At 47.7% G+C, this 17,855-nt stretch overlaps 1 protein-coding gene across 2 annotated transcripts in view; it reads right to left on the reverse strand.

Annotated features, from left to right (window-relative positions):
- Window positions 1–1,205: 1,205 nt before the first annotated feature.
- CLDN15 (claudin 15) overlaps window positions 1,206–17,855 on the reverse strand; it is a 63,824-nt gene continuing 47,174 nt past the window's right edge. Inside the window, exons 1-5 of one of the 2 annotated variants that reach the window (XM_083185734.1) lie at window positions 13,584–13,737; window positions 13,313–13,477; window positions 7,744–7,825; window positions 6,393–6,500; window positions 1,206–2,361 (exon numbers count right to left, since the gene is read on the reverse strand). In XM_083185734.1, coding sequence (XP_083041860.1) covers window positions 2,235–2,361; window positions 6,393–6,500; window positions 7,744–7,825; window positions 13,313–13,477; window positions 13,584–13,662 — 561 coding nt within the window. In that variant the 5' untranslated portion in view covers window positions 13,663–13,737 and the 3' untranslated portion in view covers window positions 1,206–2,234. Of the gene's footprint in view, window positions 2,362–6,392; window positions 6,501–7,743; window positions 7,826–13,312; window positions 13,478–13,583; window positions 13,738–17,855 lie in introns of those variants that run through there. The other variant, XM_083185733.1, reaches the window with a different exon arrangement.

Below are 17,855 nucleotides of genomic sequence, written 5' to 3' on the forward strand. Positions count from 1 at the left end.
TGCCTAACCCCGACCCTCCCCCTAGTGCCTAACCCTACCTATAGTGCATAACCCTCCCCCTAGTGCCTAACCCTCCCCCTAGTGCCTAACCCTCCCTATAGTGCCTAACCCTTCCCCTAGTGCTTAACCCTACCTATAGTGCATAACCCTCCCCCTAGTGCCTAACCCTATCCCTCCCCCTAGTGCCTAACCCTAGCCTTTCCCCTAGTGCCTAACCCTAGCCTTTCCCCTAGTGCCTAACCCTAGCCTTTCCCCTAGTGCCTAACCCTCCCTATAGTGCCTAACCCCGACCCTCCCCCTAGTGCCTAACCCTACCTATAGTGCATAACCCTCCCCCTAGTGCCTAACCCTCCCCTAGTGCCTAACCCTCCCCCAGTGCCTAACCCTTCCCCTAGTGCCTAACCCTCCCTATAGTGCCTAACCCTTCCCCATAGTGCCTAACCCTTCCCCTAGTGCCTAACCCTCCCCCTAGTGCCTAACCCTCCCCCTAGTGCCTAACTCTAGCCTTTCCCCTAATGCCTAACCCTCCCTATAGTGCCTAACCCTCCCCCTAGTGCCTAACCCTGACCCTCCCTCTAGTGCCTAGCCCTCCCCCTAGTGCCTAACCCTGACCCTCCCTCTAGTGCCTAACCCTAACCCTCCCCCTAGTGCCTAACCCTCCCACTGGTGCCTAACCCTCCCTATAGTGCCTAACCGGCCATCTAGTGCCTAACCCTCCATCTAGCGCCTAACCCTGCCCACTAGTGCCTAACGTTGACCCTCCCCCTAGTGCCCAACCCTCCCCTTAGTGCCAAATGCTCACCCTCCCCCTAGTGCCTAACCCTAACACTCTTCTAAGGTTCTTAAGGAAACTTAAGTACCTAACCCTAATGCTCTCAGCAGCTTAAGTTCCTGAAACTAACCCTCCCGCTAGTACCTAACCCTCCCGCTAGTACCTAACCCTAGAGCTCCCAGCAGCTTAAGTGCCTGAGTCCTCCTCGCTAGTGCCAAACCCTAACCAGCCAGCATCTCGGCAGTCACGGTTCCGGCACAAGACTCCTGATGGCAGCCGGGATGCCAGTGTCAGTAAATTGAACCCATCTCATTGGGGGGTGTGTGTGTGTGGGGGGGGGGGGGTTTGCATCAGAACACATTATAGTAGTAAGTGAACTACAGATGGAACCAGTGCAGTTGTTGCCATCATGGAATAATCATCACTTCTCAAATGATATCAAACAATACTTTAATTTTCAGATTGCATTCGACTGTTAATACTTGGAATAATTATTGTCGGCAAACATCAAGACCGGTTTATACAAAAACAGACAAATGCGAAAAACATAAATGCTCACAATCTAATAAAGTTCCTGAATTTAAGACACAATCGATCATTTGGCCAGTGCGTCGCACTCATCGGGGAATGCGAACCACGGGGGAATGACGCGCAGTTCACATGTTCTCCGGAAGCTGGCACACTCCTCCATGCCAACCGCTGCCATGTAGCAGCACACGGAAATGACGTTTACGCTCATCCGAAAAGCCACCATGGAAAAAACTGTGCGTCTTTGGTGCCGAGGATGTTGCCATGATTCATCAGTTCTCTTTATTTCAATAAAACTTTCCAACAAGTCTCGTAAACTCATTACACAAATCCACCACCGTCGCGTTTTATAACGATATGAATGTCTTCCCAATGGCATCGATGCGGTAACAATGGTGGATCTTACATTATATCCTTCGATAATGGACCCAATAGACTAAGACTCTATGCAGGAGCGGCAACGTAAAGAAATTCACTGAATACAAAATGTTAAGTAAATCTTAAAATAATATTTCTTCAGCAGATATAAAACATTCTAGGTGGAAAACGAGCGGGGTGAGGAACGTCCTTGACGTTGGACCTTTGTATGAAGTTCTGAAGGACTGTTGTGGTCCTCAAACAGTCCCGGATCTTTTCTTTTTGGATATTGCAGACTTTAGGATAAAGGTTACAAAACAATTTTCCCGTAAGAGCCCAAAATTAATTTGCCAACACCAAAAAGATCAACATTTCCATAAAAAAACCAACAACAATATATTACTCTCTGATGTCCAGTGTTTGTAGAGCGGCGAAACGCGCCAAGGCCTTGGGAATGAAAATGCTGACGGACCATAGTTGAAAACGGAAGACAGAAGCTTGCTATGGATGGAGGCTGATGGCGTGCTGCGGGCGGAATGCGCTCTGTAGGATGCACAGTCTACGGCAGCGTGTGGTCCTATACATACGCGTTCTTGCCATATTTTGAGATGCTGTTGCTGGACTCGTAGCGCGGGAGAGCGGTTTGAGGTGCTGGCTTTGCGGCAGACACTGAATTCGCTGACCGATAGTTATAGGTGTACTTACTGTAAAATATATGAAAAATAGTGGTCAGCTAACATTACATATACCAGCATAGACCCTACTACACCATGCCATATATACACACACAGTCCAGTACAGACACTACTACACCATGCCATATACACACACAGCCCAGTACATACACTACTACACCATGCCATATATACACACACAGCCCAGTACAGACACTACTAGACCATGCCATATATACACACAGCCCAGTACATACACTACTACACCATGCCATATATACACACACAGTCCAGTACAGACACTACTACACCATGCCATATATACAAACACAGCCCAGTACAGATACTACTACACCATGCCATATATACACACAGCCCAGTACAGACACTACTACACCATGCCATATATATACACAGCCCAGTACATACACTACTACACCATGCCATATATACACACACAGCCCAGTACATACACTATTACACCATGCCATATATACACACAGCCAGTACATACACTACTACACCATGCCATATATACACACACAGCCCAGTACAGACACTACTACACCATGCCATATATACACACACAGCCCAGTACAGACACTACTACACCATGCCATATATACACACAGCCCAGTACATACACTACTACACCATGCCATATATACACACAGCCCAGTACAGACACTACTACACCATGCCATATATATATATATATATATATATATATATATATATATATATATATATATATATATATATATATATATATATATATATATACATACATACACACACAGCCCAGTACATACACTACTACACCATGCCATATATACACACACAGCCCAGTACATACACTACTACACCATGCCATATATACACAGCCCAGTACATACACTACTACACCATGCCATATACACACACACAGCCCAGTACATACACTACTACACCATGCCATATATACACAGCCCAGTACATACACTACTACACCATGCCATATACACACACACAGCCCAGTACATACACTGCTACACCATGCCATATACACACACAGCCCAGTACAGACACTACTACACCATGCCATATACACACACAGCCCAGTACAGACACTACTACACCATGCCATATATACACACACACAGCCCAGTACATACACTACTACACCATGCCATATACACACACAGCCCAGTACAGACACTGCTACACCATGCCATATATACACACAGCCCAGTACATACACTGCTACACCATGCCATATATACACACACAGTCCAGTACAGACACTACTACACCATACCATATATACAAACACAGCCCAGTACAGATACTACTACACCATGCCATATATACACACAGCCCAGTACAGACACTACTACACCATGCCATATATATACACAGCCCAGTACATACACTACTACACCATGCCATATATACACACACAGCCCAGTACATACACTATTACACCATGCCATATATACACACAGCCCAGTACAGACACTACTACACCATGCCATATATACACACAGCCAGTACATACACTACTACACCATGCCATATATACACACACAGCCCAGTACAGACACTACTACACCATGCCATATATACACACACAGCCCAGTACAGACACTACTACACCATGCCATATATACACACAGCCCAGTACATACACTACTACACCATGCCATATATACACACAGCCCAGTACAGACACTACTACACCATGCCATATATATATATATATATATATATATATATATATATATATATATATATATATATATATATATATATATATATATATATATATATATATATATATATATATATATATATATATACATACACACACAGCCCAGTACATACACTACTACACCATGCCATATATACACACACAGCCCAGTACATACACTACTACACCATGCCATATATACACAGCCCAGTACATACACTACTACACCATGCCATATACACACACACAGCCCAGTACATACACTACTACACCATGCCATATATACACAGCCCAGTACATACACTACTACACCATGCCATATACACACACACAGCCCAGTACATACACTGCTACACCATGCCATATACACACACAGCCCAGTACAGACACTACTACACCATGCCATATACACACACAGCCCAGTACAGACACTACTACACCATGCCATATATACACACACACAGCCCAGTACATACACTACTACACCATGCCATATACACACACAGCCCAGTACAGACACTGCTACACCATGCCATATATACACACAGCCCAGTACAGACACTACTACACCATGCCATATATACACACAGCCCAGTACAGACACTACTACACCATGCAATATATATACACACACAGCCCAGTACATACACTACTACACCATGCCATATATACACACACAGCCCAGTACAGACACCACTACACCATGCCATATATACACACAGCCCAGTACAGACACCACTACACCATGCCATATATACACACACAGCCCAGTACATACACTACTACACCATGCCATATATACACACAGCCCAGTACATACACTACTACACCATGCCATATATACACACACAGCCCAGTACATACACTACTACACCATGCCATATATACACACAGCCCAGTACATACACTACTACACCATGCCATATATACACACACAGCCCAGTACAGACACTAATACACCATGACATATATACACACACAGCCCAGTACAGACACTACTACACCATGCCATATATACACACACAGCCCAGTACAGACACTACTACACCATGACATATATATACACACACAGCCCAGTACAGACACTACTACACCATGCCATTTACACACACAGCCCAGTACATACACTACTACACCATGCCATATATACACACAGCCCAGTACAGACACTACTACTCCATGTCATATATACACACAGCCCAGTACAGACACTACTACACCATGCCATACATACACACACAGCCCAGTACAGACACTACAACACCATGCCATATATACACAGCCCAGTACAGACACTACTACACCATGCCATATATACACACACAGCCCAGTACATACACTACTACACCATGCCATATATACACACACAGCCCAGTACAGACACTACTACACCATGCCATATATACAAACAGCCCAGTACAGACACTACTACACCATGCCATATATACACACACAGCCCAGTACAGACACTACTACACCATGCCATATACACACACAGCTCAGTACAGACACTACTACACCATGCCATACATACACACAGCCCAGTACAGACACTACTACACCATGCCATACATACACACAGCCCAGTACATACACTACTACACCATGCCATATATACACACACAGTCCAGTACAGACACTACTACACCATGCCATATATACACACACAGTCCAGTACAGACACTACTACACCATGCCATATATACACACAGCCCAGTACAGACACTACTACACCATGCCATATATATATATACACACAGCCTAGTACATACACTACTACACCATGCCATATATACACACAGCCCAGTACAGACACTACTACACCATGCCATATATATACACAGCCCAGTACAGACACTACTACACCATGCCATATATACACACACAGACCAGTACATACACTACTACACCATGCCATATACACACACAGCCCAGTACAGACAATACTACACCATGCCATATATACACACAGCCCAGTACAGACACTACTACACCATGCCATATATATACACAGCCCAGTACAGACACTACTACACCATGCCATATATACACACACAGACCAGTACATACACTACTACACCATGCCATATATACACACACAGCCCAGTACAGACACTACTTCACCATGCCATATATACAAACACAGCCCAGTACAGACACTACTACAGCATGCCATATATACACACAGCCCAGTACAGACACTACTTCACCATGCCATATATACAAACACAGCCCAGTACAGACACTACTACAGCATGCCATATACACACACACACATTAAATCTAGGCTGGTCTTGGGCCCAGTCCCGCACACACATTGCCCAGTACTTACCTTTTAGCCTTCATCACCTGCTTGTAGGAACAGCACATGAGCCCTCCCCCAACGATATCCAGCAAGGAACCTGACCAGCCGAGGTATAGCGCAGGCCCAATCTCATACCTGTAGGGGGAGAACAGATCACCTTAGTCCGTGCAATCTGCCCTGTGTGTGGCCGATACGTTCTGTATGCTAATAACTGTCCCCAAACCTCCCACAGATTGTTCCCACATTGAAGTGACCTGGAATGAAGGATCTACTAGCTGGGGACAGTGGGTTTAGTCATCAGTTCCTCCATTCACCCAGGTCACTCCCAGACCCTCTATACCAGGGGTGTCCAAACTTTTTGCGACGAGGGCCAGATTTGGTGAAGTGTAAATGTTTGGGGGCCGACCATTCAGCCTGACATTCTTTGAATCATTAATCACATCAGAATGGTCCCCCAGCCTTCCCCCCCTTCACTGTATGTCCCCCAGCCTGCCCCCGTTCACTCTATGTCCCCCAGCCTGCCCCCCTTCACTGTATGTCCCGCAGCCTGCCCCTCCTTCACTGTATATCCCCCATTCACTGTATGTTCCCCACTCTGAACCCATTCACTGTCCCCCAGCCTGTACCCCTTCTCTTAATGCCCATCAGTGCCTCCATTCATTGTATGTCTCCAATCCTGATCCTTCTTCACTGTATGACTCCCATTCACTGTATGACCCCCATTCACTATGTACCCCACTGCCCCCATTCACTGTATGACCCCCATTCACTATGTACCCCCCTCTGCCCCCTTTCACTGTATGTCCCCCAGCCTGCCCTTGCTCCCCCTTCTCTGAATGGCCATCACTGCCTCCATTCACTGTATGTCCCCCACTCTTCCCCCTCCCTTCTCTGTATGTTTCCCAGCCCCTTGTGTGATCCAGAGGAAGGAGAGGCAAAGCAGGCACTGCAAGGACAGGAGTTGCCTGGGCTCCCGCTGCTGCCCTCCTCCACTTTGCATGTTACGGGAGCAAGCTTCCCCCTTGCTGCACTCCCTCCCCAAACACTGCTGTCACTGTGATTGTGGAGTAGGGTGATATACGATTGCAGCAGCAGGGGTAGGATGCCAAACACATCTGACTGTGGCGGCCGTCACCTCCTCACTGCAGCAGACAGCAAGGTAAAGACGCGCTCACCGGGGCCCCACTTCCAGCTGGAGGCTGCGGGCCGCTTGAAATGACAGGACAGGCCGCAATTGGCCCCCGGGCCTGACTTTGGGCATGCCTGCTCTATACAATCAGACAGCTGCTCTTATAGGACTCGGGAACCCCACGTTTGTAGTTATTCCCTGTCTGCTGTCTATAAGTTGTTGGCAGGTGAGCTGACGATCAGTACGTACTTGGTTCCGGGGTAATAGGGATTGAAGAACTCCTGGGTGATATTGAATGCGTACCAGGAGATGGAGATGCCGGAACAGATACCTGGGGACACAAAGTAACAATATGAATGTGTGCATTGCATCATGGGAGCATTCATGGTAACAGCCAATAGAAAGCCTGCGCACAGCCTCATCTCGGAATGGTATTTACTAAGATCTAAGTTGTATTGGGGTGTTGCCCATAGCAACCAATAACATTCTACTTCTTATTTATTTAGCACATACTTGGGCTCCCTCCCAGAACCCAAGAGTCTCCCTTAAATCGGGTCCCCCTCCCGGCCCCCTGGGAAGGGCTGTGGATCATTTGGTCACCAGGAAGTTGTTAGAAAGTCATTAGGTCGACACCATTAGGTTGACATGCATTTAGGTCGACATGTGTCTAGGTCTACATGAAGGAAGGTCGACATGAGTCTAGGTCGACATGTGATTAGGTCGACGGGGTCATATGGTCAACATGGGTTAGGTCAACATGGTCATTAGGTCTACATGGGTTAGGTCGACAGTCAAAAGGTCGACATGGGGTTTTTCACAGGTTTTTTACCCGAATGTCGACACAGTCGACCGACACAGGTTAAAGTGCTCAGCTTCCCCTCGCATGGCTCACTGTGCTCGCCATACTTTGGACACGGTGCCTCGCTGCGCTTGGCACACTATTTTATTCACCCACCATGCCGTAGTGGATGGTAGGGCATGAAATACCGCCTGTCGGCACATGTCGGCTCATAAAAATATGAAAAAACCCTTGTCACCCTTTTGACTATTAACCTAATCCATGTCAACCTAATGACCTTGTCGACCTCACCCATGTTGGCCTAGACTCATGTCGACCTTCCCGCATGTCAACCTAGACACATGTCGACCTAATGGTGTCGACCTAATGGTGTCGACCTAAGGACATTGGTGACCCAATGACTGTATTCCCTGGGAAAGAAGCAAGTCTCCCGCATCGCCCCCGCACCCCCCTTCCCCGCTACATCAAATTCCAAATTTTGTGTCATTTTAGCCCCTCCCTCAATCTGCGGACCAGCGAATTGCTGCGGCTGACTGTCATGGGGCGGGGCTTGATGACGTCAGCCTCGCCCCACCCCCTTTTACTAGGCAGGTATGATTTAATACCTTGTAGAACAGGTATGGGGAACCTTTGGCCCTCCAGCTGTTGTGGAACTACACATCCCAGCATGCCCTGCAATAGTTGTAGCATGACCTCATAGTGAAACTCTAACAAGGCATGCTGGGATGTGTAGTTCAACTATAGCTGGAGTGCCAAGGGCTCCCCATCCCTGCTGTAGAAGATAATGGATAGAATCTGACCATAGCAACAGCCCATCTTCAACAGAACTCGCATCTTAGTATATAAACTATCTATCTATTGCTAACTCATACTTGCCTACTTTTGAAAACTAGTTTCAGGGAGATTATAGTTGGTAATAAAATTTTGCACCGTGCCCCATTGAGGGGGCGTGTCATTCTCCACCCACAGTTAGTGTCTAGTTCCATATATGGAGAGATTGTGAAAAGAGATTGTGAATGTGGCACCTAGAAGCGTGGGTATGTACTGCTACATCTGAGAGGAATCTTTTACAATGACTTATATCCAAATGTAGATGAGCCCAGAGCAGTTAGTAAGAGATACTATACTTGGTAACGTGCTGGGATATGGTGCTGATGATTCAATGTATCTATCTCTCATTCATTTTCTTCCCCAAAAATGTAACAGTGCAATGTGGGCTAGGTGACATGAGGGAGATTGCTAGACTAATGGGGGAGAGTGGGAGATTGCTGCTATGTCAGGGAGTCTCCTGCAGAATGCAGGAGGGGAGGTAACTATGATGTAACTGTGTAATGTGGGCTAGGTGACATGAGGGAGATTGCTAGACTAATGAGGGAGAGAGGGAGATTGCTGCTATCTCAGGGAGTCTCCAGCAGAATGCAGGAGGGAGGTAACTATGATGTAACAGTGTAATGTGGGCTAGGTGACATGAGGGAGATTGCTAGACTAATGAGGGAGAGAGGCAGATTGCTGCAATGTCAGGGAGTCTCCTGCAGAATGCAGGAGGGGAGGTAACTATGATGTAACAGTGTAATGTGGGCTAGGTGACATGAGGAAAATTGCTAGACTAATGAGGGAGAGAGGGAGATTGCTGCTAAGTCAGGGATGCAGGAGGGGAGGTAACTACGGTGTAACCGTGTAATGCGGGCTAGGTGACATGAGGGAGATTGCTAGACTAATGAGGGAGAGAGGGAGATTGCTGCTATGTAAGGGAGTCTCCTGCAGAATGCAGGAGGGGAGGTAACTATGATGTAACAGTGTAATGTGGGCTAGGTGACATGAGGGAGATTGCTAGACTAATGAGGGAGAGAGGGAGATTGTTGCTATCTCAGGGAGTCTCCAGCAGAATGCAGGACGGAGGTAACTATGATGTAACAGTGTAATGTGGGCTAGGTGACATGAGGGAGATTGCTAGACTAATGAGGGAGAGAGGCAGATTGCTGCAATGTCAGGGAGTCTCCTGCAGAATGCAGGAGGGGAGGTAACTATGATGTAACAGTGTAATGTGGGCTAGGTGACATGAGGGAGATTGCTAAACTAATGAGGGAGAGAGGGAGATTGCTGCTATGTCAGGGATGCAGGAGGGGAGGTAACTATGGTGTAACCGTGTAATGTGGGCTAGGTGACATGAGGGAGATTGCTAGACTAATGAGGGAGAGAGGGAGATTGCTGCTATGTCAGGGAGTCTCCTGCAGAATGCAGGGGGGGGGGGGGTAACTATGATGTAACAGTGTAATGTGGGCTAGGTTACATGAGGGAGATTGCTAGACTAATGAGAGAGAGGGGGAGATTGCTGCTATGTCAGGGAGTCTCCTGCAGAATGCAGGAGGGGAGGTAACTATGATGTAACAGTGTAATGTGGCAAGGTGACATGACGGAGATTGCTAGACTAATGAGGGAGAGAGGGAGATTGCTGCTATGTCAGGGAGTCTCCTGCAGAATGCAGTAGGGGATGTAACTATGATGTAACAGTGTAATGTGGGCTAGGTGACATGAGGGCGATTGCTAGACTAATGAGGGAGAGAGGGAGATTGCTGCTATGTCAAGGAGTCTCCTGCAGAATACAGGAGGGTAGGCAACTCTGATGTAACAGTGTAATGTGGGCTAGGTGACATGAGGGAGATTGCTAGACTAATGAGGGAGAGAGGGAGATTGCTGCTATGTAAGGGAGTCTCCTGCAGAATGCATGAGGGGAGGTAACTATGGTGTAACCGTGTAATGTGGGCTAGGTGACATGAGGGAGATTGCTAGACTAATGAGAGAGGGAGATTGCTGCTATGTCAGGGAGTCTCCTGCAGGATGCAGGAGGGGAGGTAACTATGATGTAACAGTGTAATGTGGGCTAGGTGACATGAGGGAGATTGCTAGACTAATGAGAGAGAGAGGGAGATTGCTTCTATGTCAGGGAGTCTCCTGCAGAATGCAGGGGGGAGGGGTAACTATGATGTAACAGTGTAATGTGGGCTAGGTGACATGAGGGAGATTGCTAGACTAATGAGGGAGAGAGGGAGATTGCTGCTATGTCAGGGAGTCTCCTGCAGAATGCAGGAGGGGAGGTAACTATGATGTAACAGTGTAATGTGGGCTAGGTGACATGAGGAAGATTGCTAGACTAATGAGGGAGAGAGGGAGATTGCTGCTATGTCAGGGAGTCTCATGCAGAATGCAGGGGGGGGTAACTATGATGTAACAGTGTAATGTGGGCTAGGTGACATGAGGGAGATTGCTAGACTAATAAGAGAGAGGGGGAGATTGCTGCTATGTCAGGGAGTCTCCTGCAGAATGCAGGGGGGGGGGGGGGGTTAACTATGATGTAACAGTGTAATGTGGGCTAGGTTACATGAGGGAGATTGCTAGACTAATGAGAGAGAGGGGGAGATTGCTGCTATGTCAGGGAGTCTCCTGCAGAATGCAGGAAGGGAGGTAACTATGATGTAACAGTGTAATGTGGCAAGGTGACATGACGGAGATTGCTAGACTAATGAGGGAGAGAGGGAGATTGCTGCTATGTCAGGGAGTCTCCTGCAGAATGCAGGAGGGGATGTAACTATGATGTAACAGTGTAATGTGGGCTAGGTGACATGAGGGCGATTGCTAGACTAATGAGAGAGAGGGGGAGATTGCTGCTATGTCAGGGAGTCTCCTGCAGAATGCAGGAAGGGAGGTAACTATGATGTAACAGTGTAATGTGGCAAGGTGACATGACGGAGATTGCTAGACTAATGAGGGAGAGAGGGAGATTGCTGCTATGTCAGGGAGTCTCCTGCAGAATGCAGGAGGGGATGTAACTATGATGTAACAGTGTAATGTGGGCTAGGTGACATGAGGGCGATTGCTAGACTAATGAGGGAGAGAGGGAGATTGCTGCTATGTCAAGGAGTCTCCTGCAGAATACAGGAGGGTAGGCAACTATGATGTAACAGTGTAATGTAGGCTAGGTGACATGAGGGAGATTGCTAGACTAATGAGGGAGAGAGGGAGATTGCTGCTATGTAAGGGAGTCTCCTGCAGAATGCAGGAGGGGAGGTAACTATGGTGTAACCGTGTAATGTGGGCTAGGTGACATGAGGGAGATTGCTAGACTAATGAGGGAGAGAGGGAGATTGCTGCTATGTAAGGGAGTCTCCTGCAGGATGCAGGAGGGGAGGTAACTATGATGTAACAGTGTAATGTGGGCTAGGTGACATGAGGGAGATTGCTAGACTAATGAGGGAGAGAGGGAGATTGCTGCTATGTCAGGGAGTCTCCTGCAGGATGCAGGAGGGGAGGTAACTATGATGTAACAGTGTAATGTGGCAAGGTGACATGAGGGAGATTGCTAGACTAATGAGTGAGAGAGTGAGATTGCTGCTATGTCAGGGAGTCTCCTGCAGAATGCAGGAGGGAGGTAACTATGATGTAACAGTGTAATGTGGGCTAGGTGACATGAGGGAGATTGCTAGACTAATGAGGGAGAGAGGGAGATTGCTGCTATGTCAGGGATGCAGGAGGGGAGGTAACTATGGGCTAACTACTCCTCACCTCTATGAGGTGAAGTGCCGCCACTGACCAAATTACTCCTCTGTGTCACAACAGAAAGTGAAAGCAATTGTTGCAGGGGAACTGATCAAACTTGCTGGATATGGAGATAGGGAGCTGTGAAGACAGAGATTGGAGGTAGGAGCAGACAGGGACTGCATGTGGGGGGGGGGGGGGGAGAGTTTGTGGACTGAAAACAGCCACAGCGCAAAGTGAAAGTAAAAACTGTCACAGTTCTCGCTTATTGCAGGAATATCCCATTTTTTTGGTACGTTCCCTCGTCCCCCCGTCACACATCATCTATTCCTGGAGCCAGAGGTTCCGGGCCCCCACAGCGGCAAAAATGGGGCGTTCCCCCTTTCCCGCCAGCTTATAACTAGCTCCATATAAGGTTGGTGCATGGAAACAAGGTGTTGGGGGGAGTCTGTCTTGTGACCCCACAGTGACCAAGTCTCATCTCACCTGCAAACACTGACAATGCTCCGGCCACTGTGGCGAATTTCCCCTTCAGCGCTTCGTTCCCATCAGCCACCTTGGTGCACTGTAGACCGATCATGCCGGAAAGGCAGGCGAACAGGCCGAACACCAGCGAGGAAATCATCAGCGCCCGCGAAGCTTGCAGGTAACCTGCGGACACATACACAACCATTGTCAGCATTTATCGGCAGCAAGTCTCCTACTGACATACATTCATATCTCAGCGACTACTGTTACATTATACACACGTCCCTACCCTCCCGGAATGGCAGGGAGGCTCCTGAAAATCGAGTCACCCTCCAGGCCCCCCAGGAAGGTGGGCAAGTCTCCTGCATGTCCCCGAAAGCCCCCGCACCCTCAGAGCCGCTGAGACAAATTCTGGAATTTGCGGGTCCACCGGGAGGAGTTGGGACTAATATGACGTGAGTCGCATAATTTTAGCCACGCCTCCTCCCCGCTGCGAATGGTGTGGATGGGGGGGTGGGGATTTGTGACATCAGCCTTGGGGTTGCTTAGCACGCTGTGCAAGGCCATGACTACGCTTACAGCTACTGTACCACCATCTGTAGCTGGCGCTAGCCATTGTGGCATGTGCGTGCCTTTTATTGCATCAAAACAAAATTAAAGATTGAAATAGAATGTCCAGTGTCCATACTGCAGTGAGGTACTGTATAATGCCCGTACTGCAGTGAGGTACTGTATAATGCCCGTACTGCAGTGAGGTACTGTATAATGCCCGTACTGCAGTGAGGTACTGTATAATGCCCGTACTGCAGTGCGGTACTGTATAATGCCCGTACTGCAGTGAGGTATTGTATAATGCCCGTACTGCAGTGAGGTACTGTATAATGCCCATACTGCACGGGGTACTGTATAATGTCCGTACTGCAGTGAGTTACTGTATAATGCCCGTACTGCAGTGAGGTACTGTATAATGTCCGTACTGCAGTGATTTACTGTATAATGCCCGTACTGCAGTGAGGTACTGTATAATGCCCGTACTGCAGTGAGTTACTGTATAATGCCCGTACTGCAGTGAGGTACTGTATAAGGCCCGTACTGCTGTGAGTTACTGTATAATGCCCGTACTGCAGTGAGGTACTGTATAAGGCCCGTACTGCTGTGAGGTACTGTATAATGCCCATACTGCACGGGGTACTGTATAATGCCCATACTGCAGTGAGGTACTGTATAATGCCCGTACTGCAGTGAGGTACTGTATAATGCCCGTACTGCAGTGAGGTACTGTATAATGCCCGTACTGCAGTGAGTTACTGTATAATGCCCGTACTGCAGTGAGGTACTGTATAAGGCCCGTACTGCTGTGAGGTACTGTATAATGCCCGTACTGCAGTGAGGTCCAAACTGCTGGATGGTATTATATAATGCCCATACTTCACGGGGTACTGTATAATGCCCATACTGCAGTGAGGTACTGTATAATGCCAGTACTGCAGTGAGGTACTGTATAATGCCCGTACTGCAGTGAGGTACTGTATAATGCCCGTACTGCAGTGAGTTACTGTATAATGCCCGTACTGCAGTGAGGTACTGTATAAGGCCCGTACTGCTGTGAGGTACTGTATAATGCCCGTACTGCAGTGAGGTCCAAACTGCTGGATGGTATTATATAATGCCCATACTGCACGGGGTACTGTATAATGCCCATACTGCAGTGAGGTACTGTATAATGCCCGTACTGCAGTGAGGTACTGTATAATGTCCAAACTGCTGGATGGTATTATATAATGCCCATACTGCAGTGAGGTACTGTATAATTCCCATACTGCAGGGGGGTACTGTATAATGTCAACCCATACTGCAGGGTGGTACAGTACAATGCCCACACTGCGGGACGTTACTGTATAATGCCCATACTGCAGATGTAGCAGTGTAGAGGAAGCTGGCACCATTCCTGTTTGCAAAGTACATTTTGTGCTGTAAAGTAAGGATTAGGATGTAGTTATACTGAATAATGGGCTCATTGAGAGGTTCTCCCCTTACAGTACAGTATAGTCAGGTGCAGTGAGCTGTAACTCTCCACCTAGTCCTCTCCCCCGTGATTATTGTACTGCCAATGGTCTGTGTGCAGAATAACTACCGGAACCACTTGGCGTGTTGGAACGCTCCTGCAGTATTGCAGCGTATTACAGAGTGTCAGCGTCTCCCCTTGTGCAGGGCCTGGATTATTCGGTTGACATCTGAAGGAAAATGTTGGCATGGAAATGGTCGACGCAGGAAAATGTCGACACCGTTTTAATTTTTGTGTGTGCCTATGTCAACATCTGTCAACATGGATACTGTATATATCGACCTAGATCATGTCTACCTTTTTCATGTGTCAACCAATAGTGGTCTACCTATTGACACGGTCGACTCATTGACCGGAAACTGCAGGTCCCGGCATCTGAATGTGCTCTCTGCACTGAGATGCCCACTTCCAACTCGGCTGCCAGCATGGGTGCACCATCGCATTCATCATCGATGCCAGATCAATCACAGCACCCAAAACACTTACATCTTTATTCAGAGCTGCAGGAAAACTGCATACAGTAACCACTCCAGCACCTGCATTACCCAGAATGTACACATGGGGGCACTGTTGCAATGGGCACAGACAGTACTAGAAGTGTGGCAGAAAAGTAATCGGGGCTCCTGTGCGGTGACTGGGAGGTGGCTAATTGTGCATGCAGAAATTGGCTGTTAGAGGAGTGACGTGGGCGTGTCAATGGAAGCGGCTGCAATCATTGGTGGCTACAGTCAGATGAGAAACTGCCCCTGCCATGAAGCTAGTGCAAGTGTGGGTGGTGCACCGCTGGTGGAGACTCAGGGCCCAATTCAAAGCTGTTGGAACAGGTCTGAATTGGGCCGCTGTTTGCTGTACTGTGATAGGAACGGCTGCGAGCATCTTCAACAAATCATTTTCTATTTGCAAGGAGCTTGCAACCTGATTGACAAGGGGCGGGCGTGTGAGAATAGATCCCCGGCGTTTCATGGGTGTGTAAAACCGGTGGGCAGTACCTAATAAAACGCTGGAAGTGTCCGTCCAAACGCAGCTGTCTTTATGCTTGCTCTTGGTGGGCAGATGACGTGGGCACCAACCTGGAAGTGGCTGTTTTGCCCGCAGCCGCCGAGTGAGTCCTGGGCTACGCGGCTGCAAGCACCAGGGAGGGGAGGAAAAATCATTACATGGTAAGTGACAATCAATGGTAAGTGTTCGCAAGTGAACGGAAGCACACCTGTACACATCCCTTCGCAGCCCTGCAAACACATTCATAAGGTGGGATTTTGCAGCGCAGGGGGAGGCAGTTACTTGCAGGCCAGCAAGCAGGTCTGAATCAGACCCTTCATGCATGAGAGAACATGTCACCATTATCCACTCCCAATTACATCACATATGCATCATGCAATTCGTCCACTCCCCCACGATATTGAACAACACACGACAGTAATGATTTGAGGACAGTCCCAGTGATGCAGACTCAGGCAAGTGCGGCGTATAAAGTACGATCGGATACTGCGTCCTTTAATTCAGATCTATTGTAGTAATCAGATATCATTTCTCATACTTGTTAAGCGAATCTGGTCTTTACTTTTTTTTTAAATAAATATCTGAGGGGGGACCTGTGATAATAACGTCATCAGCAGATAGCATTATCCACAGCCTGCTCCGGTTCCTGGCTCAATTCTTTGTCCTGGCAGGCACAGAGGATTCAGTAGCCAGGACATCTGATCAGCCATGTATGTACAGGCTATTCAATGAGAAAAGTTTTTTTTTCTTTTATTTACGTACAGTCCTTCTGGTGCGGTGATCAAGACCCAGGTGCGAAAATGAGGTCTCAGTGAAGCCTCGGGGAGGTAACAGAAGGATCAGATGCAAGAACTGTGTGGAAACTTTATAGCTACTATTGCAGAATCACAATGCCGCCCGTCCAGCATTGGAACGTCACAGGCGTGAAGCTGGTAATTACAGCAATAATAGATTGAACAGGAGACTACGCTGTACGGGTCTATGGGAAACACTTTGCACGGAACACACTGCTCTGTTCTTTGTCCCCAACAGTGTTGTTACCAGGTAAAATACTCTTTATTGCTGTTGGGTAACAAGTAGCCACTTGAATGGGTCTACATGCATCAACAAGGCAATCCATTGTGGACTAAGGGGTTATTTTGGTTCACTCTTTCTGACAAATTCCTTCCTGTTTCTGTGCAGGGTAAATACTGGCTGCTTTATTTTTACACTGCAATATAGATGTCACTTGAAGTAAAGCCCCACTCAAATCTAATTCTCTCTGCACAAGTAACATCTGCCCCACCTGCAGTGCACATGGTTTTGTCCATCTAAGAAGGAACTTGTCAGAAAGAGTGAACCAAAATAACCCCCTAAGCTAAAATGTGCTGGAGATTTGCCCCATGAAAGGACCAGTACAGTGTGTAATGATCACCTAGATAGAATATTTTGTCAGGCAGAGATGTCAGTTCCTCCCACTGCTACTGGGAGCCACTGTTCTCTGCACTGACACCAGTG

This window comes from Crinia signifera, chromosome 4 (assembly GCF_055691185.1).
Source record: "Crinia signifera chromosome 4, ASM5569118v1, whole genome shotgun sequence".
NCBI classification, from domain to species: Eukaryota; Metazoa; Chordata; class Amphibia; order Anura; family Myobatrachidae; genus Crinia; species Crinia signifera.